Raw genomic sequence first — 25,454 nt, 5'->3', positions numbered from 1 at the left:
ATAAACATTTAAGAAAATTAAAATAAAGTGCTCCTCTTGACTTCAAACAATATTTTTGCCTTGAACTTGACCCCTGCTTTCTGTTTGTTGACATTGCCTGTTACCCCTTGCACCATCATTGTATTTTCGTTCTGAGTCTTCTTGTTTGGGGAGTGTCTCTTGCCTCCAGCTTAAGGCTGAATGTGAACCATCTGCCAGGCATTTCCTTTTACAGATGAGTTAACAACCCACTTGCATATATCAATGTGACAAATCTATCTCAGTCCCAATTAAGTCAATTTATTTGATGCTTTCTATTTTTGTAGGTTATAAAATATTTGCTTAATTTGGGGACAAGCGTTTCTTTTGGCGTCTTGGAAATTTTGTAGCTGCGTACCTATGGTTACCTTTATAATTTTATATAACACACTTCATCCTTCATTTCCCCGAAGATTATCTATTGACTCCCCAGTATGCGTAATGACATGATGATGTTTTTTCTTCTTTCTTCCTCCTTCCTTCCACCGTCCTTATTGCAATACAATCTTAAGTGGAAACCAACATCATATATTCCATATATACAGCTTCGGTCCTAAGATGTCACAATTTTCAGATGCTCCCTTGGTGTAGTAACAGCTTTTTGAATGAAAATAAAGCTCAGTCCCATCCCACATTCCCTACAGAGGGCCAACAGTGGCCATGCTTGAGATGGAATTCAAGGGCATCTTGATTTTCTTCTCTCTGAGCCCCGTGTCCCTACGTCCCTGCCTAGGCCACCCGACAGATCCTTGTCCTCCCTGCCTCCGCTTGGAGGAGGCGTCTGGGGCCCTGACCAGGGATCACAGCCATGAGTGTCTCAGCGGAGCCACCCACTGCTGGAGGGGCTTGGGGTGTGTCCCGGATTTCAGGTGGCCCAAAGCTCTGTGCCTAGGCAGATGACTGACGTCAGGTGCATCCCGCCCTAATGCTCCTCTTTTCTGATCCAGGCATCGCTGGCTGACACCAGCTCAAAAGCAGATCATGTTTGGCATCATCTTATTAAAGCATTCCGGACCTTTCTCGGAACCCCAGAGTTCCCGGAAGAACCCAACATTCCCTGGTGCCAGCCTGTGGCTGTGCCAGTCACATCCGCCCTGCTGAGCCTCCTCTAGCTCCTATGTACCAGCCCAACCTGGGCACCCCTGTCCTGACCACACCTTGTACTCTCCTCTCTCCAGCCCTTTGCTCCTGCTGTTTCTTCCACCTGGGCTGCTGTCCCTCCAGTTTTTGCTGGTCGAAATCTCATCCATCCTTAAGGCCCAGCCTGCGCACCGCGTCCTGTGGCTCTCAGGCCCCTCCCTCTCCGGCTCCTCGTAGCCTGGCCATGGTAGCTGGCCCTGGTGCTCGCCGGAAGCTCACGCTCATCTTCTGACTCGCTCATCTTCTGACTCACCTCTCCGTCTCCCCTCCCAGAGCTGGGGTGGCCACAGAACTTTCTGGGAAGAGCTTTGGAGTCAGACAAGACCGGCTGCCGCGGAGCTGCAGTCTCGGTGGTTGTGAAACGGGGGTATTGATGATCATTCGCCACCGTGAGGAAGCGTGGAGGGAGCTGCCACCCGGAGCCCGGGCACCCGTCACGGCGCTGCCCTGTGCTCGGCCCTGGGGACACAGCAGTGGAGACAGCCCTGCCTGCCAGCATGGAAGCGGCTTGAGCTAACATTAGTCTCGCGGTCTGTTATTATAGTAGCTTTATTGGTGTATTTACATTAAAGCACAAAATCTTGGGGCGCCTGGGGGGCTCCGTCGGTTGAGCGTCCGACTTCGGCTCAGGTCACGATCTCTCAGTTCGTGAGTTCGAACCTTGTGTTGGGCTCTGTGCTGACAGCTCAGAGCCTAGAGCCTCTTTGGATTCTGCGTCTCCCTCTCTCTCCGCCCCTCCCTGCTCGCTCTCTGTCTCTCTCAAAAATCAATAAACATTAAAAAAAATTAAAGTACAAAATCTTTGTGAGTGACCGGATGAATGTTCCCATATGTCCACAGTGTGGCTCCGTGCGGATCGAATCATAGCACCTTCCAGTCCCCCAGGAGCCTCCACCGAGGGCAGCTACTGTTTTGACCTTTACCTCTACGGATTAATTTTTTAATCTAAATGGAATCATGCAGTATGTGGTCTCTTGGATCTAGCTTGTTTGGCTCAACGTTGCTTTATATTATTATCTATATGTTGTTGTAATAACAGTATTTCCATGTCCCTCCCCCTGAGGCCTGACACGTGGCAAATGGTTCGTTAATAGAGTCCTGGTTGAGGGAACTTGACCCGTTGAGCTTTTATCTCGTACACTAGAATGTGACGTGAACCAAATCCATTGTTGGAAAAGGCACAAGAGATAGAAGTTGGGACAGCAGAGTTCATTTTACAAGGAGTGCCTTTTACAGGCCACTGATATCTGTGATTTGGCCTGGCTGTTTATAAATGCCCCTGGCAGCCTCCTGAGGTCACCTCGGGCTGGTGGCTGTGATCTGCCCTTAGGGTCACCAGGCCTGGCCCTCCTCTCCTCCCTGGCCCATCCTGGAGAAGTGCCTGCTCCTTGCCTAGGCTTGGCATCTCTACCTGTCAGGGGCTCTCGTCCTCTGTGGTCCAGAGCGGGCACCCAGGAGGCGAGACACGCGAGGGGCCCCTGGGTTTGATCTCGTAGGAAAAAAACATCCACTCGTCCTGCTCCAAGGCCCCCAAGTAGAAATCTCTGGGTTGATGGCAGCCCAGAGGCTCATAGGGGGTGGATTCCGAACGGTCCCCATGTCGCTCCTGGAGGGACAGGCCATGGCGCTCTTCCCAGCATCTATTCCACAGCTGGAAAACCAAGGCTCCGAGGGCAGGCTGAGTCTTTATCCGGTTGGTGGGTGAGGAATTCACTCGGTCTGCACCTATTATGTGCCTACTGTGTGCCCTGTGTTGGCACTGAAAACCCAGAGGTAAGACAACCTGTCTCAGCCGAGGGGACCCAAGCTCAGGAGAGGTCTGGGAAAGCTTCAGCTTTGAAGCATGGGACCTCTGCTGGGCCCAGGTGAGGGCACTCCAGGCAGAGGAACTTCCCAAGCAAAGGCATCCCCGTGTGAAAGGTACTGGGCTACACTGGTGAGCAGAGCATTCAGGACAGAGGTTTGGCTCAAGCCGGTCAAAGACCCTGCTTGGGGGTGGTGATGGTGAATGCTGAGGTCCCTTTTGGGGCAGGTGCAGGACCGCAGCTCTAGGCTCTCCCTCCCGCCCTCTGTGTGACCCTGTGTGCCCCACAATACACCCTTCTCTGTGGCAGATGGATGAACGGGGGGTGGTGTGCAATGAGCCAGTGAGTGGGCTTTAAAAGCAGTCAGGGCCAGGTAGGCAGACGGGGTTGAATGAGTCAGGCCCCTAGGGCCCTGAGGTGATTTTTTTTTAAGTTTACTTATTTATTTTTGAGAGAGAGAGAGAGCACGTGAGCGGGGAAGGAGTGGGAAGTGAGAGGGAGAGAGAGAATCCCAAGCAGGCTCTGGGCGGTCAGCACAGAGCCCGATGTGGGGCTCAAACCCATGAACCTCGAGATCACAACCTGAGCCAAAGTCAGACGCTTAACCAACTGAGCCACGCAGGCACCTGTCATGAGGTAATTATCTCAGCACAAGGATTAGTCCTGGGCATGCTATTTGTTCTTGCCTCCTGGAGCAGGCCCTTCCTGCACTCCACTCTCCAGGGCAGCCAGTCTCTGGTTCAATCAGTGACCAACAGGCTGGATGTACCTGTCTCTTTCAAGGTCTCAGTTGCAATCCCCTGTTTGCCTTTGCTCTTTGCAGAGGTGTAAGTGTCACTGACCCAACCCCCTGCCAAGCTGGCCCACCCAGGAAGAAATGTTCAAGGAGGATCCACTCTTGGATGGATTTGTTTTACAGGACTTTTTTCTTTGTGTGTTTTTTAAAATTTACATCCAAGTTAGTTAGCATATGGTGCAATAATGATTTCAGGAGTAGATTGCAGTGATTCATCCCCTACGTGTAACACCCAGGGCTCATCCCGACAAGTGTCCTCCTTAATGCCCCTTGCCCTTTTAGACCATCCGCCCACCCACAACCCCTCCAGCAACCCTCAGTTTGTTCTCTGTATTTAAGAGTCTCTTCTGTTTTGTCCCCCTCCTTGTTTTTATATTATTTTTGCTTCCCTTCCCTTATGTTTATCTGTTTTGTATCTTAAATTCCTCATATGACTGAAATCATATGATATTTGTCTTTCTCTGACTAATTTCGCTTAGCATAATACTTTCTAGTTTCACCCACCTAGTTGCAAATGGCAAGATTTCATTCTGATTGCCGAGTAATACTCCATTGTGTGTGTGTGTGTGTGTGTGTGTGTGTGTGATACACACACCACATCTTTATCCATTCATCCATCGATGGACATTTGGGCTCTTGCCATACTTGGGCTATTGTTGTTTGTGCTGCTATAAACATGGGGGTGCATGTGCCCCTTCGAAACAGCACACCTGTATCCGGTGGATAGATGCCTAGGAGTGCAGTTGCTGGGTGGTAGGGTAGTTCTATTTTTAGTTTTTTGAGGACCCTCCATACTGTTTTCCAGAGTGGCTGCACCAGTTTGCGTTCCCACCAACAACGCAAAAGAGATCCTCTCTCTCCGCATCCTCGCCAACATCTGTTGTTGCCTGAGTTCATGTTGGCCATTCTGACAGGTGTGAGGTGGTATCTCCTTGTGGTTTTGATTTGTATTTCCCTGATGATGTTTTTCAGGACTTCTATTTTGATTTTTTTATTAAAAATTTTTTTTTAAACATTTATTTGTTCTTGAGAGACAGAGGCAGAGCATGAACAGGGGAGGGAAGGAGGGGGGGGGGGAGAGAGAGAGAGAGAGAGAGAGAGAGAGAGAGAGAGAGAGAGAATGAGAATGAATCCAAAGCAGGCTCCAGGCTCTGAGCTGTTTGTCAGCACAGAGCCCGACGCTGGACCTGAACGCGCGAACCGCGAGATCACAACCTGCGCCGAAGTCTGACGCCCGACCGACTGAGCCGCGCAGGCGCCCCTTTTCCAGGACTTTTAATGGTCCTCCCTAGTGGCCGCATCTCATGTCCACATCTCCTTCCACCTCCCAGCCCCTAGACACCCTCCCAAGCCTCATGCGAGGGCTGTTCCCCACCCAGGAACACAGCATCTGGCTCCTTCCCCCCGCAGGCCTTTCCTCTGCTGGGCATCTCTTTTCCCTTTTTCTCTCTGGTCAGGAACTCTCTCTTCCCTGTCCTTAGAGGCCTGAACCCACGAACCCACCCACACCTTCCGAATTCGCCCCACCCCAACCCCAAGCCATGGCACGGCCTCAGACACCAGCAAGCAATTCTCCCCTCTACCGCCCCCACCACCCGCATGGGTGCACAGAGCCCTGACTGTGTCCCAGGGTGGGGACGGGGCGGGGAGGTGGGTGTGCCCCCACTCTAGCGGACCTACGGACTGGCGGAAAAGAGGTTAAAATAAGAATTTCAAAAGCCAGAATTTCTCTGCCCCTCCTTTGGCCTCGCGGCCGCCGGGGGATGGGATGGGGGCCCCTGAGCACCGCTGCGGTTCCCTCCGGCTACAGGCACGTCAGGGCCCCAGGAGAGCCCCAGGAGAGCCCCAGGGGCGGAAAGAGGGGTAGGTTCCTGGGCCTCGCAATGCTTCTGGGTCAAACCGCTTCGCAAAGGCCCGGGGGCGGTCTCCACCCCGGTGCAGGAGGCAGCGCTGACGGACCTCCTGCCGGCAGGGGGCGCGGTGCAGGAATCGGAGGAGGGCGAGTCTCCGGGATGCTCGCCCCGAGGGAGGGGGACGCTAATTTTAAAACACGAATTAGATATCTTTTATTTTTTTTTAATGATCCACGCTTGTGAAACAGAGCAGAGCAGGTTGTAAAACAACCACCCTGACCTCACGGCCTCACCTTCAGGAAGTAATCCCTGCCTCGGGGTTGGGCGCATCCTTCCAGGTTTTCTCCAGAGCATTTATTTGCTGAGACACAACGCACGCTCACACAGATATCACCACCCTGGCAGACGTGTATACACACACACACACACACACACACACACACACCCCATGGGAACACTTGGATCCCTAAAGAGACTGGTCAGAACAGTCCATGCTGTGGGTGTATTTATGCAGACACGTCTCCAGTGATGAATCGACACACACACAGTTTATTTTTGCAGGTTTCCCGGCTCTCCTCCTGCCACGCCATCGACAGGCATTCCACATTTCCATCCCATCTTTCACGCTGTGGGCGACGAGCCTGCTGAAGCTGCAAAACGCAAGGCGGCTGATGACACATTGCCAGGGCTGTTTGGTGGGGGCGATGGGGTGTCCTGGGCGTGGGCGTGGGATACACTCACGCCTTGGGATTCAGGAAGATGTGAGGATGCGAGGGCAAAGCCCTCCAGGGGAGAAGTCAGAGATCAGCGGCTCGCAGAGGCTGGCCCTTGACCTTGGTAAGGGACATACCTGAGGCCTTTGGGGCTCTCCGGATTTGTGTCAGCCACACACATTGATTATCCCCTGCAAATGCAATCACGTTGAACTGAGACCCCTAAGGAGAGGCCGTTCCCATGTCCAGGGTCATCTGAACGGGTGGGGCCCCACCCACTCTGCCTGAAATCCCACATTACCCTGCACTCTGTTGAGTTCCAGGGGGTTTTCCTCTTCAAACCCACTCGACTCCAAGGGGGCCATGACCCGAACCCCAACAGGGTCCATGTGTGGGGCTGAGTGGTTGACACTGACTTCCACGGTGAGTTGGTGCATCGGGTGGGGGGACCCCGGTGTCTTCCTGCCTCCCTGCCAGCATTTCAACCGTCAGCCTCCTCTGTCCCCGGACCAGCTCCACGGACCTCAGCATGGAAAGCGTTTCCACTGGGTGGGGACGGCAGCACCCCACACACCGTCTGAACGGGTCCCTGCAGACCGTCGGGTCCAGGAGCCCGCCCTGTGGAGGTGAATCCTGACGAGGCCCACGGACGGGTGGCAGGAGGGGACGGAGTCTGCAGTGTGCCAACCCCAGGCCGCTCCAGCGCCTGGCTGCCACACTGTTACACCTGGGCCTGGGCTGGGGAGCCAGCCCTGGAAACCGAGAACATTCTAGAGCTTGGATCTGGAAGCCCCAGCTCCATGGACATCCATATCCTGGAGGAATGCCCACGAGCCAGACAGGCTTCTAACTGGGCCTGTGTCGTCCACGGCGAAACGGTGAGGACTCCCAGCTCACGGAAGGACAAGAATTGTCACTGTTAACCCAGGGTGGCCCCGGCCTGGATCTGGAGGAGGGCTTGACATCTGGCTTGGAGCTAATGCCTGCCAGAGGGGCGGATACCATGTTCCAGGTTCCAGATGTCGACACCCGTTTGTGTTTGTGTGTGGTGTGCAGTTGAAACCCCCCACCCCCACCCCGAAACGGGGCCGACTTCTCCAACCGGTTTTTATTTTGTCCTTAAGGCACACATCTGAAAATGACATAACCAAAGAGGTGTCAGGGATTAAACCTGAGGGCCAGGCTGTCTGCCGGTCAACCTCCCCGGCCCGATAGGGGAGACCTCTGGTGATCTGGTGAGCTTCACCAGGCAGCTGATAACTTCCTACAAGCTCCCAAGTGCGCTCCCGGCCGCAGCAGCCTGGTTCTCCCTGCTGACCCCTGCTGATGACCGAGGGGCGATGTGCCAGGAGTACAGAGGTAGTGCCTGCTGCCTGGGCATGAGAAATTGGAGACGAGGCAGGTGAGCGGGGTAAGAAATTTGGGGACACAGGGAAGCGTGGGGATGGGCGTTCAGCTGTGTGTGCACATGCGCATGCGTGGACCAGGCTGCAGTGGGAGAGGCACGAGTGGGGGCCCTGCTCCACCGCCTTCCTGCCCACAGTGTGGCTGGTGAGGTCAGTGGCCAAGCTGAGCCTTGTTCTTTTGCAAGTAATGTCTTTTCTGTTTCTTCTTGGAAGCCTTTGGGGTTTTTCTCTTCTTGGGCGCCCAGAAATGTCTATACAGTGTTTCTAGATGGTGATGCCCAGCTTTTCAGTTATTGTTATATTGTGTTCACTTTTTAATTCAAGCGTAACATACAGGGGCGCCTGGGTGGCTTAGTCCTTGAGCCTCTGACTCTTGATTTCAGCTCAGGTCCTGATCTCGTGGTTCGTGGGTCCGAGCCCCGGGTCGGGCTCTGTGCTGACAGCTCAGAGCCTGGAACCTGCTTCAGATTCTGTGTCTCCCTCTCTCTGCTCCTCCCCCACTCACACTTTGTGTGTGTGTCTCTCTCTCTCTCTCTCTGCCTCTGTCTCTCTCTCAAAAATAAAGAAACATTAGGGGTGCCTGGGTGGCTTGGTCGGTTAAGCGTCCGACTTCGGCTCAGGTCATGATCTCACGGTCCGGGAGTTCGAGCCCCGCGTCGGGCTCTGTGCTGACAGCTCAGAGCCTGTTTCGGATTCTGTGTCTCCCTCTCTCTCTGCCCCTCCCCTGTTCATGCTCTGTCTTTCTCTGTCTCAAAAATAAATAAGTGTTAAAAAAAATTTTTTTAAATAAAAAAAAATAAAGAAACATTAAAAAAAACTGTGTGTCCATGAAGATTCATTCTGTGATACCAAGGTCTTTGAGTTTTAATAAATGCTAATGTCTTCTACCCACCGTTGCTGTCTCCTTCACCATAATTTCCCCTCCTTAAAAATTCCCTTGTGTTGTACCTGTTCAACCCTCACCACCCCCCAGCACCCCTGGCAAACTACTGTTCTGTTTGTATAGTCTCTATAGCTTTACCTTTTCTAGTATGTTATATAATTGGAATCATAGAGTACTTAGTGTTTACAGACTGGCTTCTTTCATTTAGCAATATGCATGTAAGATTTTTCTGTGTCTTTTAGTGACGTGTTAGCTCATTTCCTTTTTTTTTTTTAAGGTTTACTTATTTATTCTTTTATAATCTCTGCACCTGACGTGGGGCTCAAACTCATGACCCCAAGATCGAGAGTCGCACGCTCCACCCACCGAGCCAGACAGGCACCCCCAGCTCATTTCCTTTTATCTCAGATTGATATTCCCTTGTCTAGATGGACCACAGTTTGTGTATCCATTCACCTATTGAAGGGCACCTCGGTTGCTTCAGGCTTTAGGTAACTACAAATAAAGTTGCTATAAACACGCACGCACAGGTTTTGTGTGGGCCTAAGTTTTCACATCATTTAGGTAAACAAATACCAAGGAACACAGCTGCTGGATTGTGTGGTTTACTTTTGTGAGATCCTGCCAGACTGTCTTCCAAAGTGGCTGCACCATTGTGTAATCCCCAGCGATGAATGAGCGTCCCTGTCACTCCAAGTCCTCGTCAGTATCTGGTATTGTCAGTGTCCCGGATATCATCCATTCTGGTAGGTGTAAAGGTATCTCGTTTATTGCTCTAATTTGCATTTCCCCGATGACAAATGACGTTGAAGTGTCTTTTCATACACTCATCTGTCGTCTATGTCTCCTGTGGCTAGGTGTCTGTTCAGATCTTTTGCCCACTTGTTAATTGGGTTCTTTGTCTTCTACTGTTGACTTTTAGATTCAGATTTGTGTTTCGCAGGTATTTTCTCCCAGTCTGTGGCTTGTCTCCTCCTTCTTTTACAGAACAAAAGTTATACATTTTAGGTGCACCTGGGTGGCTCAGTCGGTTGAGTGTCTGACTTCAGCTCAGGTCATGATCTCATGGTTCATGAGTTCCAGCCAACACCGGACTCTGTGCTGACAGCTCAGAGCCTGGAACCTGCTTCAGATTCTGTGTTTCCCTTTATCTCTGCCCCTCCCCCCACTCATGCTTTGTCTCTTAAAAATAAATAAACATTAAAAAAATTTTTAAAAAGTTACACATTTTAATAAAGTTTAAACCATATTTTTTTTCTCTTTCATGCATTGTACTGTTGGTGTTGTGTTTAAAAACTCATCACCAAGGGGCACCTGAGTGGCTCAGTCAATTAAGCATCCAACTCTTGGTTTCGGCTCAGGTCATGATCTCACAGTTCGTGAGCTTGAGCCTCCTGTTGGGCTCTGTGCTGACAGTGCAGAGCCTGCTTGGGATTCTCTCTCTCCTTTTCTCTCTCTCTGCCTCTTCCCCACTCTCACTGTCTCTCAAAAATAAATAAGTAAACTTAAAAAAAAAACTCATCACCAAACCCAAAGTCATTTAGGTTTTCCTCAAGAAGTTTTGACATTTTGTATTTTAATTTAGGTCTGTGATCAATTTTGAGTATATATTTTTTTAAGATTTTATTTTTAAGTAATCTCTACCCCCAACGTGGGGCTTGAACTCACAACCCCAAGATTGAGAGTCACACGCTTTAATGACTGAGTGCCCCCATTTTGAGTCCATTTCTGTGTGAGGTCTGTGTCTCAGTTCATTTATTCTTTTGCATATGGACGTCCAATGGTTGCAGCGCCATTTTCTGAGGAGACTATCCTTTTTCCACTGAATTGCTCTTGCTCTGTTGTCCAATGCGAGAAATGAGCCCACAGACCCGATCAAAGGAGGGACGTGGAGACTTGGACACAGTGAAGCGAGGCTTTAATCAACGTTCTTGCAAAAGCAGGTGTCTGATGGACAGGCTCACTCCAGGCAGTAACAGCAGACAATTTATCTCCTAGCAAGAAGCCCCTCCCCCGATTCCTCATTGGCTGAGCACTACAGAGGTAAGCCCCTCCCCTGGTTCCTCACTGGCTGAGCACTGAAGAGGTAAGTCCCTCCCCTGGTCCCTTATTGGCTGAGCACTACAGAGGTTACAGCTTTGCCCTGAGGTCGCCTATGCCCACGTAAGGCAAAAAGTAGTCTGATTGGAACCAATGTACATTCCTTGAGGTGACGCAGGGACTTCAGGTCTTTGGCGCATGCTCATTGCAAAGCCTTCAAAAAATAAGCTCATGAAATGGAGAGGGGCAGAGGAATCAGGAAGTGAAGTGTCTAAGGGTTTGGGACTCCACTGTGGCGGTGGGGTGTTGGGTACATATTCCCAACAGGTTGTAAACCTACCGTTAACTACGCAGCACAGCTTTTATTTGGTATTTCTGGTAAGAAATCATCTTACTTACCTCTCACATTCCAAGATCAGTTGACTAAATTTGTGTGGGTGTATTTCTTGACTTTCTATTATGTTCCATTGATCTATGTGTCTGTTCTTTCACCAGGGCACATTGTCTTGTAGTTAAGTCTAGAAATCATAGTTATGAGGGGTGCCTGGGTAGCCCAGTTGGTTAAGTGTCCAACTCTTGGTTTTGGCTCGGGTCCTGATCTCAGTTTGTGGGATCAAGCCCTACGCCGGGCCCTGGGCTGACAGCGTGGCCTGCTTGGAATTCTCTCTCTGCCTCTCCCCTGCTTGGGTGTGTGGGCCTGTGCCCACTCTCTCTCTCTCTCTCTCTCTCAAAATTAAATAAGTAAACATTAAAAAAAAAAAAAGAAATCTAGTCCTATGAGTCCTCCAACTTTGTTATTCCTTCCTATTGTGGTGCGTGGGCTCTGAATAGATACCTTTGTACGTGAAAGTCACACTTAGAGGCTAGTCATTTACTGTCTCTAAGAACTGGCTAGCCCTGAGAAGGGCAGGCTCTTCAAGACCAACAAGATATCGTAACATCAGAATTACAGAAAATAAATGATTAGTGCAATTGGCCCTCTGAGGCTTCGGCATCACGTTCCAGTTGCATCGCAAGACCTGGCGCGTTTATCAAGTTAAAATTTGTTAGCAATGTTTGCTCGTCTTGCGGAACCCTACAGGACAAGTTACTCCCAGCCCAAGGTTTTCCTGCGTGTGTGTGTGTGTGTGTGTGTTCATTTTGTTCTCTTTCAAGAATACCACCTTGGTGTGTGTTTCGAGGGTCAAGGTGGCAGGTTCAGCAGTTGTGCTGTTGGGGGCTTGAACGGCTGGTTTCGGAAAGTCTGTATGAAGTTGTGTGGGGGACACGTGTGATCGGGAAGAAGGGCGGTCACGGTCATGGGGCGAACCACAGGGCCAGAGGTCTTGGTGAAAAGCTGGAGCGGGTAGTAGGAAAAGGGACAAAGATGGGGGAAGGAGGAGTCCTCTCCCCAGGGGGGTCAGGGTTTAATTGGTGTGAGGCAGGTGCCCTCTGGGGAAAGCAATGTCTCCACTAATCGGTGGACTGGCAGGGACAGTAGTAACCTTGGCCAGATTTCCCTTTAGGCGTGGGAGTGTTGGCACATGTACACATAGGTGTGTAGCTTCCTGGCTAAGCAGACAGCAAGCTCAGAAACACAGTAGAATTCCTAATCTCAAAGGAAGATAAGCAGGCAGGGTCCGTGTCCACTTGGTGCCTTAGCGGGGGCGGTCCGCGGGCAGAGGTTCAAGCATCTGCGTGAAGTTGTCCCAGTGATCTCCAGCTTCTGGACCACGGAGATGTCGTCTGAAATGTGGGCCTGGGCTGTGCTTTCCAAGCAGGTCCCCACGCGGGGAGATGGGGGTGCTGTTCTTGTGGCTCTGGGGTGTCATGACAAGGCTGAGCCGGGGCTCCAGTGCGAGTCTGACCGAAGGCCCTCCGATCTGGCCGATGACTACGGGCCCTTTGCTTCAGTTGTTGGTTTTGTTGGTGGTAGAGTGGTGAGGTCTTTGTGGGGCTTGGATTAAGCAAACTCGATACTTGGTTGAAGCAATGGGTCACTGGGAGGGTTTGGGCCTTTGATCGCAAACCAATGAAAGCGCCCAGACAGAGAGTACTGACACCAATAATCCACAGAAAGGGTGTGGTTGCACTTGACAGGTGTTGTGTTTATTCCATGTGTGTGTGTGAGTGTATGAATCAGGCTCGGATGGGCCCCCTATCAGATGAGCAGCTGCCTGGCCCATGGGACAGTCTGGGGTTAATGGGTCCAGGAGAATAGGTGTCCTCGCTCTGGCCCCCAGTCCTTCTGGGATGGGGGCAAGATTGGAAATTTATAAAGATGGGGGAGCCGTTATTACAGGCCCATATATAATATATAATGAGTCTTTACGTCCATCCAGGGGAGACGAATCCCCCTTTAAATGTAGGAAAAGGTGAGTAGAAGATTTTTTAAACTCAACATTGAGTTTTGAATTGGCCGAGGACCTTGAATTAAGAGAATTTAAGGCCTGGGGCAAGACAGAGGCCTTGGTAGGGGTCGATTTGCTGGATTGGAATTTGAAAAGAAAACATTTGAGGAAACCATTACGTCTCTCAGGTAACTTCTCTGGCGCCCGTCATGGACAGGAAAGTTCTACTGAGGGCCTCTTCCAAGAGTACAGCACTGTGTACGTTGAGAAGTGAAATGGGTACCTGGTTGCTACCTGTCTGTAACTCCAGAGGGGATGGGAGTGGGCTGGCCAGACCTTGTTCTGTGGCTTTAGGATATGGGGGGGGGGGGGGATTTGGGTTTACATTTTGGGTATCTGTGAAGCAAGAGATTCCCAGAGTTCTTCACCGTCAGTCAGTGGCCCAACAGTGTGTAATCAACGCGCAGCAGGACCAGCTGTTGGCCAGGGCACCAGTGCAGAGATGACTGCCGGAAGTCTGGCCAAGTATGTTGACATTGGGTCCTGTCCTTTGTCTGGGACACCCTAAGAGATGAAAAGCAGCCATGTTCCAATGAGCGCTGCCATTTTTATGATGGTGGGCGGTGCAATTCACACTCTCATTGGTGTTCATTCAGTTAATGGGAGGCTCCTGGGTAGCCAAGGGGCCGGGGGAGGGGTGGCCTCCCCCCTGGGAGGAGCACATGGCGTTTGGCCAGGGACTGAGGACAGGGAAGGCCGGGTGGAATATGCCAGAGGGCCCGGGTTTGGCTCCTTCCTGTTGAGGGAGGCCTCATCAGCCGTGCTGAGCTCGTGGGGTGCCGCTTCCATGACTCAAGCAAAGAGGTAGCTGCATGGAGGGTCCTAGGCTCAGCGTCTGTGAGCACCTCTATTAGCGGGAAAGCCCGGTATGTAGCCAGCAAGTTTGTTTTTAACAGTGTTTAGCCAGAGGCAAAGAGGAGCATTTGTCGCATCAGAAGCCCTTGGGGCATTTGGGGCATCAGAAGCCCTAATGGCCATCCTGGGTGGTCCAGAGAGCCCAGGGGCAGGAGAGGAGATGGGTGAGACCTCTGCAGTGAAGGGGTGAAGGTGTCACCGAGGCATGGCGGGAGTGCCTGTTGACTCACTTGGGACAGATCTTAGAGCCTTTCATCAGCGGGGTCCCACTGAAGCTGGGCTGATTCTAAGTAGTAGCCTCAGATTTAGGTAGAATTTATTTTTATTAAAAAATTTTTTTTCGGGGCGCCTGGGTGGCTCAGTCGGTTAAGCGTCCAACTTCAGCTCAGGTCACGATCTCGCGGTCAGTGAGTTCGAGCCCCGCGTCGGGCTCTGTACTGACAGCTCAGAGCCTGGAGCCTGTTTCAGATTCTGTGTCTCCCTCTCTCTGACCCTCCCCCGTTCATGCTCCGTCTCTCTCTGTCTCAAAAATAAATAAAGGTTAAAAAAAGTTGTTTTTTTTTTCATGTTTATTTATTTTTGAGAGAGACAGAGACAGAGCAGGGGAGGGAGACACAGAATCCAAAGCAGGCTCCAGGCTCTGAGCCGTCAGCACAGAGCCCAATGCGGGGCTTGAACTCATGAACTGCAAGATCATGACCTGAACTGAAGCCGTACGCTTAACTGACTGAGCCACCCAGGTGCCTCACGTAGAATTGATCTTGGAGAGAGAGAGAGAGAGAGAGAGAGAGAGAGAGAGAGAGAGAGAGAGAGAGAGAGAGAGAGAGAGAGAGAGAGAGAGAGAGAGAGAGAGAGAGAGAGAGAGAGAGAGAGTGGGTCAGAGAGAGAGGGGGACAGAGGATTCCAAACAGGCTCTGCACCGAAGGCAGTGAGCCCAACGCGGGGCCCCAACTCACGGACCGTGAGATCATGCCCTGAGCCGAAGTCTGCCGTGCAACCGACTGAGCCACCCAGGTGCCCCAGATTTAGGTAGAATTTCTAAATGAGGAACGTGTTGCCAAAAGGACTAACAGATGTGGATTTGTACGACCTTAAGGGGTGTGTCGGATGACTCTCGCTAGAGGAAGATGCCAGCCATGTAATGTCTGATGCCCGTGCTCCTGGAGGAAGGCGGGTGCCGGCCAGGTCTTGTCTGCGAGGATGGTGGGGGAAGCCAAGGCTGTGGACGCCCCGGGTAGCCTGGAAAAGGTGTGTGTCACTTCACGGGTGAAGGCAGACGGGCTGAGGGCACGCTGAAATGGGAGCCGAGTGGAACCTGTCAGCCAAATCTCTAAGGGCAAAATCTCTCCTGGGTGGAGAGATTGGGTGGAGTTAGTAATTTTAGTAATGTTGGGTATTGGGGACAGGGGCCCAGTGGCCTGGTTCCTTCTTCTCCCCCTCTTCCCTCGTCCCCCTTTCTCTCCCCCTCCTCCTGCCTGTCCTCTTCCCCCCCCTCCTCCCTCCCTCCAGATTCTCCATGGGTGTGATCCCTCCTACCCCCACTAAGTCAGGGGAGGAATGGGGACTGTCGCAGGCAAACAGCACAATCGCGGCCTTTCCCACAGGACCTGTGGGGTGCTGTGGTCCCCGAGCGGGTTGCCCTTGCCTTGGCTCTGTGTGTGGTTTGAATTCACGGGTGGCTCTGCGCACGGGTGTTACCCACGTGCTTCGCTGGGCAGGCCGAAAGGCAGGGAGCAGGGTGTCCGTGCTGTGCACTCTGGCCTGGCCATACACTCAGCTAGTCCCCCAAGAAAAGGGGTGCCCCGGAACCCTGCCATCTAGGCAGGTCACAGCTCAGACCAGAGCCTAAGGAGGTCCGGGTGGGAGTCCGGGGCCACCCCAGGCAAATGCGCCAGCGGTGGGGGGGGGGGGGGGGGGAGGAGGGCACCTGCAGGCTTCACCCAGGCCCAGGCTGCAGCTCACACCTGGTGCAGTGGGTCAATAGCCCCAGGCGTCCTGGTGGCATATCAGTCCCCACTGAGGCCAAACCTCCCACTTGCTGTGCTGCTTGTTTACCACACCAATATTATTAGGCCCACGGATCGGGAGACAACTGCCATTGTTATGTACAGTTCCAGGGAGGAGGGCGCACACCTTAGGTCACAGGGCCACCCCGGAGGCTGGGGCAGAGAGGCCAGGAGCCTTGAATGTGGTTTCCACGGGAAGGTGTGGTGAGGCAGGGTAAACAGGTTTAGGACTGGTCAGCCTGAATCATTTTATTCCAATCGTCCTTGGACGTGTGGAGGAGGAGGAGGTGGCCCGCATGAGCTCTGGATGGGTTAGTTTGCCCGGGGAAGGCTCTCAGGCCAGGCGTTTACCATCGCCAGGAACGGGTTAGTCCCCGGGAGGGGCCGTCTCTTCAGGGTCTGCAGATGTCAGCACCAGAAATACAGAAAATCAGGAGGGTCTGGCTGGCTCGGTCAGAAGAGCATGCAACTCTTGATCTTGGGGTCGGGAGTTCGAGCCCCAACCTTGGATGTAGAGATTACCAAAAAAAAAAAAAAAAAGAAAGAAAAGAAATACAGAAAATCAAAATGCACGGATGATACACCGTGTTGGTGCGTGCATAGCATTTCCTGTTTTATTCCAGCGTGTGGATGACCGTGGGAAGTCTGTCTATCCATTTGCTGTGCTTGGAGGTTGGGATTCTCTCCAGGATTGGGCTTTTACCAATAAAGCTGTTATGAATATTCCTACACGTGCCTTTGGTGGATATATATTTTTGTTTCTTTGGGCTCTGTGCCCAGCAGTGAAATTCCTGGATCAGAGGCAGGTGCGTGTGGTGCTTTAAGAGATATTACGGCAGATGGGTCGCCTGGGTGGCTCAGTCGGTTGAGTGTCCGACTTCGGCTCAGGTCGTGAGACTCGCGTCTTACTTCTGATCTTAGGAAACCCCATTTATTTCTTGTTTGACGTGATTCATCCATCCTTTCACTTAGTAAATTATTTTTTAATTCTAAATACATTGTATCATTTTACTATTTTTAGCTTCAGAACCAAGTAGTGGGCTAGTTCGCTTGTGTGTGTGTATTTTTTTGCATTATTTACTGTTTTTTTCAGGAATAGAAATTAATGATTCATCACTTGCATGCAACCCCCAGTGCTCATCCCAACACGTGTCCTCCTCAAGGCCCGTCACTCATTTAGCCCATCCCCCCAACCCCCCCCCCCCTCCAGCAGCCCTCAGTCTGTTCTCTGTATTTAAGAGTCTCTTAGGGTTTGCCTCCCTCTCTGTTTTTATCTTATTTTTGCTTCCCTTCCCCTATGTTCAACTGTAGTGTTTCTTAAATTCCACATAGGTCGTACGGTGGTTCTATTTTTAGCTTTTTGAGGAACCTCCATCCTGTTTTCCAGAGTGGCCGCACCAGCTTGCGTTCCCACCAACAATGCAAGAGATCCTTTTTCTCCGCATCCTCGCCAACATCTGTTGTTGCCTTGAGTTGTTCGTGTTGGCCATTCTGACAGGTGTGAGGTGGTATCTCATCGTGGTTTTGCTTTGTATTTCCCTGATGATGAGTGACGTGGAGTATCTTTTTGTCCGTTGGCCCTCTGGGTGTCTTCTTTGGAGAAGTGTCTATTCATGTCTTTTGCCCATTGCTTCACTGGATCATTTGTGTTTTGGGTGTTGAGTTTCATTTAGTAAATTGTTATTAAGGGCATCCATATTCTAGGCGTTAGGGTTACCAGGGGTGAACCCAAGAGAACAGACACTCTATGGGAGGAGACAGACAATAATCAGGTAAGTAAGTACATGCTATAAAGCTTTATGTCAGAGAGGGATAGTCATCCTCACACATAATTAAATTATAATTCCAGTGACAGATGACTTCTACGAGGAAAATAAGACTATGGAGGCACAAGTGTCACACCTCCCCCATTTGCTCTATTCTAGAAATCTCTTGAGACAGATTTTTGGATTCTGTACCTGTCTTCATGTCTGTTTTCTTTCATGTACTTCTATTTCAATGGAGGGTTTTCTTTTAGTTTTTTTATTTTATTAAAACTTTTTTTTTAAGTTTATTTATTTATTCTGAGAGAGAGAGAGAGAGAGCTCGTGGGAGCTGGGGAGTGACAGAGAGGGAGAAAGAGAATCCCAAGCGCAGAGCTCCATGAAGGGCTCGATCCTACAGCCATGAGATCATGACCTGATCTTACAACTGTAACATCATGACCTGAGCCCAAATCAAGAGTCAGACACCCGGGGCACCTGGGTGGCTCAGTCGGTTAAGCGTCCGACTTCAGCTCAGGTCATGATCTCGCGGTCTGTGAGTTCAAGCCCCACGTTGGGCTATGTGCTGACAGCTCGGAGCCTGGAGCCCGTTTCAGATTCTGTGTCTCCCTCTCTCTGACCCTCCCCCGTTCATGCTCTGTCTCTCTCTGTCTCAAAAATAAATAAACGTTGAAAAAACAATTCTTTTTAAAAAAAGAGTCAGACACCCAACCCACAGGGCCACCCAAGCACCCTCAAGATTCTTTTCTTGTAAACCAGCGATCTATATATGTCCATCTCTGGTTTATTTATTTATTTACTTCATGGGTGAAATGGCAGTAGCCTTTTGTGCCTCCTGCAAAAAGTATTGTCGTTTCTCAGTCTGGTTCTGCTTTTCCAACAGCTCTGTTTTCCCAGGTGGGGAGTTCTTCCCTTTCTTGGGGATGGTTGCCCTTCCTTCACGAAGGGAGGGAAGTCCTTGTCAACAGACTGTGACTCACGGGCTGTTAGCCTCCTGGCTTTGGGCAGGGGTGGGAAGGGCCGCCCTGCGGAATGCATTCTGGCCTGTTCTCTGCAAAGGTGCACGGCAGAATCGGGCTTTGTGTTGGGATGGCAAACACTACAGCTAAGACTTCGGAGGGGGGTAGTTACCCTCAGCTCCTCACAGGCAGTGGGAGACACCCGGGCCTCCGGTCGGGGTCCCTCCTGAGAGTCGGTGAGCCCCCCACCCCGGCTGCTGCCCCTCCCAGGGCAATGGGGGCGGGGAAGGTTATGGAGAAGTCACAGGAGAGTGGCTACATACACCATACATCATAAGGATTTTTGAAGAATAAACTTCATTTTAAAATAAACTTTATGATTTATTGAAATAATGGGAGCATACTGTCAAGAATTCACATAGCTTCCACACCTGATATCCTTTATTTTAAGATCTTATAGGAGTATGATGTGTTTGTTATAATTCAAGAATCACTACAGATACATTACTATTTTTTTGAAGTTTATTTATTTTGAAAGAGAGATCAAGTGGGGGAGGGGCAGAGAGAGAGAGAGAGAGAGAGAGAGAGAGAGAGAGAGAGAATCCCAAGCAGACTCCACACCGTCAGTGCAGAGCCCAATGTGGGGCTTGAGTTCATGAACCATGAGATCATGACCTGAGCTAAAATCAGGAGTCTGATGCTTACCCGACCGGGCCACCCAGGTGCCCCCTGATCCATTATTATTAACTGAAGCCCATAGTTTATTCAGATTCTCTAAGTTTTTACCTAATGCCCCTCTTCTGGTCCGGGATCCTACCCAGGACACCCCCTTACAGACGAATATGTACTCTCTTTCATCGCTAGGACCAGGGGCATGATGGGGAGGTTACTTCACCATCTTGAAGGCAGTTTCTGTGGGTCAGGCTGGCCTCGGGGACTTGGGAATTACTTGGTCAGGGCATCAGATTGGGAGTCATGCTCTCAAGTCTCTGTCCAGGTGCCCTTTGACTTGTCTCCACCTTGGGTTAAGTCTGCTCATCTGTCAAGTGGGGACACTGGGCTAGTTTCGTCTGCATGGGTTGAGTCCTGGGCCAGATGTATGAATGAAGTTTTCTGATCCGTGCCGCAGGGTGGAGGCAGCCGGCAGGCCTCACGGTGTCCCACAGGGCAGAGCCGGGACTCAGATCTCCCTGAGCGTGACACGGGGGCTAACACTCTGATGTCAAAGATTAGGGGCCTGTCCCTGCTTTGCTTCTTTTTGTGTACTTAGGCAAGGCCCTCTTCAGCTCTGAGCCTCGGTTTACTCATCGGTAAAGGGCCAGCTGGTGGGAGGGTCCCTCTGGCTGAAAAAAGAACAGGTTGCCGTGGGGAGCGGTGAGTTCTGCCTTTGAGGGCGTGCAAGCTGGGCCGGGTGCCCCCGGTGGGTGCGCGAGGGCAGCTCCGATGGTCTTCCTGCTGGACTGGGAACCCAACCTCTGTGCCGGCTCACTTTCGCACACCTGGACCCTGCACCATTGCTTTCCTTTCCAGCTCATGCCAGGACTGCCTTTGGCCCTGGGCTGAGGGAGGTCTGCCAACTGTACCACAAGCCTGGGCCGTGGACTTCCAGGAGGCTGGAGGGAATCCCACCATTAGCACCTCCCCGCCTTGTGGCACCTTCAGCTGCCAGGCCAGTCTGCTACCCCGGCAGCTCCCAGGCCAGGCCAGGCCCTGGTCCTCAGGTCAACCGGCACTCCCTCCAAAGTTCCGAGGGAGCGAGAGGAAGAAGAGAGCAGAATCCCTGAAAAGGTGAAAAGGAAGAGCCTTGTGTCCCCACCAGAGCCACCAAACACTGGACCCTCTGTTTTAACAATGTCCGGGTTCTTCCGGGTCCCTGGGCCTTTGCACCTGCTGTTCCTGCCACCACCAGTGCCCTTCCCCTTTTCTGGCTGTTGACTCCTACTCATCCTCTAAGGCCCAATGCAAAAGACCCCTCTTCTGGACCCTGGCTAGCTACCCCTACCTGTGTCATGGCATGTATCACCCTGAGTCATAATAGGCTTCTTCCGTGCCTGTGTCCCTGTGTCCCTCGATTTTCCTGAAGGCAGGGGTGGGGCTGACTCACCCGAAAGAGGTTGTCACAGACACATCGTCTGCCCACTGCATTACTGCGTGAAAGGGCTGAGTAGGGAATCGGTAGGCGAGGGAGAATCGCTGTGTCTTTCCCGACCACCTCCCTTGGACTCGCACTGTCCCTTCCATTTAAGCTCTCGTCTCCTGACCCCCGACCCCACCGGGAGGGGGCGCTGTCACAGGCTCGTCGGTGGGGGCAGGGGCGGCGGGAGCGCCAGTGCGTCTGGGCCACGGGGAGAGCTGGCGCTCCGCGGGGCGGGGCCTGCATGAAACCGGACGACCCGTCCGGGGCGAGCTAGGCGGGGGGGGGGGGGGGGAAGCGAGCGCATCGGAAGGTCCCCGCACAGCCTGGCGGCCGGGACTCCCGCGGGTGGCGCGCGGATAGTCCCATTTCGAGCCGAGGTAACCCGGGCTCGGCTCGGGGCGGCGCCCCAGCCCCGCGGTGCCCGCCCCCTCGCGCCTCCCGAGGCGCCCCGGCCCCGCCCCCGGCCCCGCCCCGCCTCGAGCGGCCTTCAGGTCCCCGCGCCGCGGCGCCGGCGGGCAGACAGGTGGAAGCGAGCGGAGCGGCGCGCCGCGCTCCGTGCTGCGCTCCGGGCCCCACCATGGGCAACTGCGCGGGTCGCACGGATTTCGAGTGGGTCTACACCGACCAGCCGCACACGCAGCGGCGCAAAGAGATGCTCGGTGAGCGCAGCTCGGCCCCTGCCGCGGGGTGGGGACAGCCCCGCGTGGCGGTCAGACGGCGCGGGCCAGCGGAGCCCCGGGGTTGCTCCTGCGCCGGCCCGGGTGCCCGGCGCGCACTCCTCCGCCCCTGCTTCGGGGAGGGTGGGAGCGCCACCTCTCCTCCTCCTCCAAGGGTCCCTGCCCCGGGTCCCCGACAGTCCCCCTGCCCGGGTCTGAAACTCCCCTGCGTGTCTGCCTGCGTCCTGGGGTCCAGGATCCGAGGACCCGAGCCCGGATCCGCGTGCCTGGGAAGCGCGTCCCGACTGTTGCGTCCCGGTTGTGGGACGCAAGCCACTCGCCGGGCGTGAACTTGGGGCGCGGCGACGTGGTGGGGCAGGGGTCGGCCCCCGGGGACCCTCCGTGTGCGGGATGCGCCGTCCTGCCCGCGAAGGCAGACCTCCTGGGTCCGCAGAGGCCGCTGAGCTCAGGGAGTTTAGGGCCGACTGAGCGCCTCGAAGGAAGCAAATGTGCAACGAGAGAGACACTTTTTTTTTTTTTTTTAAACAGAGCTTATACCGAAGAACCCCGTTTGCCCGTTCTGTCGTGTATTTTATAGCTTAATGCACGGTGGCCGCCCTTCGCTGTCATTTAGGGTCCTGCGAAGTCATTTTTACCAGCGTAGTCGCCGTCATTCCAGCCGGCGACTCCTTCTAGACCTGGGGTGCTCAGCCCTTCCCTGGGGATTGCAGGTTAAAGGGCCCGCACCTGCACAACAGCTTTCACTGCGTGCCACCAAGTCACCTCCACGGCACCAGGCCGGAGTCCAGCAGGGTGGACTTGCTCCCCTCCCTCCCAAGAAATGTCCAGGTCCTGGTTTCCCACGCCCTCGCCTGCAGCTGGGGTTGGCAAACCTTTTAATCAGACCGACCACGTGACACATACTAGTTCACTGTGTTTAATTTGCAGTTTTTGGATGATTGTTTCCAACGTTTAATTGGACATTTTAATTTCTTCTTTTTTCTCTTGGGGTGGTCGTCCGCTTGTTGATTGTTGGAGTTCTTTGTATAGGAGGCTTTTAACTCTTTGTCCTACATGTTGCGAATATTTTTCTCCTTCACAATTTGTCTTTTGCTATCACAGCAGCTTTTTTTTTTTTTTTTTTTTCTTTAGAGTTTTCCCTTTGGTGTCTTCCTGCCCCGCTCCAAGACTATGGAAATCCCCATCTTACTATGTTTAAAGCTCTCAGACACCGGGTGTTGCTGAGTGGTTAGTGCATGGCTGTACTCTGTTGTGTCTGGGGGTTCATGGGCTCGAGACCCCTGGGTGGGTTTGTGACTTTCGTGGTTTTCTGCTGTGAGGCGAACAATAACCCAGCACTGTTGTGGTCTTACGTGTGGCAGAATCCTCTCCAACACCTGTGAACTGCTTGGGGGCGCTCAGAGGGGTCTTGGTGACTATCTGGTCCTGTGTCTCCCTAGAGGGCATGTGTCTTGGCTGTTCCCACCGCAGGGCTGAGGCAGGGCTCCATTTCCTTCCCTTTCCCTGGCTGTCCCCTGCCTTGCCCTTATAAGAGCACCTGACCCCAGGTGGAGAAGGCTGGGAGACATATCCTGGCCCACAGAGCTGCCTGGTGGGGTCCAGACACTCTGGGCTGCAGACTCACTTTCTGAATCTGCAAAATGGGCACAGCCATCTTGCCTGGCGTAGAGGGTGTGATGTTAAAAGGAGCCCTTGGATGTTAAAAGGTGCCCAGTGTGGTACCCAGCACTCCAGGACATGAGAGAGAGAGAGAGAGAAGCCACCGGCCCTGGAACCATTAGAGGAAGCTTCCTGGACAAGGTGGCCAGGAAGGCTGGAAGACTTGAAGAGAGGAGGTGATTTGGGCCAGTGCGGGGACAGCATCAGGTCTCGGGCTGACTCCCCGGGAAGCTTTGCTCATTCCCAGTTTGCACTGGGTGCTGTGGATTCCTCTGTACCGTTTCCTCCAGATGCTGTCTGGTTTTGAACCCATGAACTTGGAAGGTGCCATTTTCCCTTAATCCCAGGCGTGTGATCCTGCCCTGCCTAGATGTCCTTCCTTCCTGCTCCGCCCCTCCTTGCTCTTTGGTTCTTTATTTTTATTGAAGTACAACATTATGTTAGTAAGTTTCAGGTGTGCAACATAGTGATTGAACCTTTGTATGCAGTGTGGAATCACCACCTCAGTAAACCTAGTTACCATTCGTCACCACACAAAATTGCTACAATTTTGTCCACTACAGTTTCCGTGGTATACATTACATCCCCATCACTTATTTACTGTATAACTGGAAGTTTGCACTTCTTAATTCCCTTCAGCCATTCCCCCATGTCCCTCCCCCTCTGGCAACCACCAATCTGTATGTATGAATCTGGGTCTTGTTTTGCTTTGTCTTTTAGATTCCACCTATAAGTGGAATCACGTGGTATTTGTCTTTGTCTAACTGATTTATTTCACTTAGCCTAATACCCTCTGGAGCCATTCATTCGTTGCAAACGTGTCGCAAAATTCCATTCTTTTTTTTTTTTTTAATGTTTATTTATTTTTGAGAGAGAGAAAGAGAGAGCGAGCTGGTGCACAAGCCTGGAAGGGGGAGAGAGAGAGAGGGAGACACAATCTGTTTTATTTGTTTTTTTTTTTTTTTAATGTTTATTTATTTTTGAGAGAGAGGGGAGAGAGAGAGAGAGACAGCGCTTGAGTGGGGGAGGAGCAGGGAGAGAGGGAGAGAGAGAATCCCAAGCAGGCTCTGCACTGTTAGCACAGAGCCTGACCTGGGGCTCAAACTCACGAACCGTGAGATCATGACCTGAGCCGAAGTCAGTCTTAACTGACTGAGCCACCCAGGCACCCCAAAGGTTCATTCTTTTATGTGGCTGAGTAGTTTTGGATTATATATATAACACATTCTATTCATCCATTCATCTGTTGACGGACATGTTGTTTCCATATATTTTCTTTTTTTTTTTCAGTGCAAACACGTGGTTTTATTAAAGCACTGGGATAGGATCCATGGGCAGAAAGAGCTGCTTTCCATGTCTCGGCGATTGTAAATAATGCTGTGATGAACAGGGGAGCGCATATATCTTTTCGAATTAGTGTTTTCATTTTCTCTGGATGAATACTGAGGTGTGGATTTACTGGGTCATATGGTATTTCTAGTTTTAATATTTTGAGGACTCTCTGTGCTGTTTCCCACGGTGGCTGCTCCAGCTCGTGTCTCCACCGACAGTGCGCAAGGGCCCCCTTTGCTCTACATGGTCGCCAACACCTGTTGTTTCTTGTGTTGTTGATTTCAGCCATTCCCACAATGCATTTCATTGTAGTTTTCATATTTATTTCCCTGCCGATGAGTGATGTTGGGCATCTTTTCATGTGTCTGTGGGCCATCTGGATGTCTTCTTTGGAGAAATGTCTATTCAAGTGCTCTGCCCATAATTTTTTTTTAACGTTTATTTATTTTGAGACAGAGAGAGACAGAGCATGAACGGGGGAGGGGCAGAGAGAGAGGGAGACACAGAACCGGAAGCAGGCTCCAGGCTCTGAGCCATCAGCCCAGAGCCCGACGCGGGGCTCGAACTCACGGACCGTGAGGTCGTGACCTGAGCTGAAGTCGGACGCTTAACCGACCGAGCCACCCAGGCGCCCCTGCTCTGCCCATTTTTAATCAAATTTTTGTTTGCTATTGAGCTGTATCAGTTCTTTACATACTTTGGATATTAACCCCTTATTGGATATGTGACTTGTAAACATCTTCTTCCATTCCATAGGATGCCTTTTTATGTTGTTGATGGTTTCCCCCGCTGTGCAGAAGCGTTTTAGTTTGATGCAATCCCACCTGTTTGATTTTTGCTTATGTTGCCTTTACTTACTGCTGGTGTGAAATCCTAAAAAATCATCGCCAAGACTGATGTCAGGGAGCTTGCTGCGTATATTTTTTTCTAGGAGCTTTTGGACAGCTGGTCTTGCATTCAAGTCTGTAATCCATTTTGAGTTTATTTTTCTGCATCGTGTAAGAAAGTGGTCCGGTTTCATT

At 51.9% G+C, this 25,454-nt stretch overlaps 2 protein-coding genes across 9 annotated transcripts in view; one reads left to right on the top strand and one right to left on the bottom strand.

Annotated features, from left to right (window-relative positions):
- Positions 1 to 25,454, bottom strand: part of EVL (Enah/Vasp-like) — a 267,581-nt gene that overhangs the window by 75,461 nt on the left and 166,666 nt on the right. The gene's annotated exons all lie outside the window — the stretch shown is intronic.
- Positions 1 to 25,454, top strand: part of DEGS2 (delta 4-desaturase, sphingolipid 2) — a 72,540-nt gene that overhangs the window by 29,627 nt on the left and 17,459 nt on the right. For 2 of the 8 annotated variants that reach the window (XM_078447857.2, XM_078447858.2), the window contains exon 3: positions 10,405 to 10,657. The exons of 3 other annotated variants lie outside the window; for them this stretch is intronic. Coding sequence is in view for 2 of the 5 variants with exons in the window: in XM_078447855.2 (XP_078303981.1) it covers positions 21,342 to 21,423; positions 22,573 to 22,668 (178 nt within the window). In the remaining 3 variants the exon portion in view is untranslated. Of the gene's footprint in view, positions 1 to 9,189; positions 9,361 to 10,404; positions 10,658 to 21,257; positions 21,424 to 22,572; positions 22,669 to 25,454 lie in introns of those variants that run through there. 3 more of the 8 variants (XM_078447859.2, XM_078447855.2, XM_078447856.2) reach the window with 3 other exon arrangements.

Source organism: Panthera onca, chromosome B3 (genome assembly GCF_046562875.1).
Source record: "Panthera onca isolate mPanOnc1 chromosome B3, mPanOnc1 haplotype 2, whole genome shotgun sequence".
Lineage (NCBI taxonomy): Eukaryota > Metazoa > Chordata > Mammalia > Carnivora > Felidae > Panthera > Panthera onca.
The sequence above is the reverse complement of the archived record's forward strand: the minus strand, read 5'-3'. Positions and strand labels throughout refer to the sequence as shown.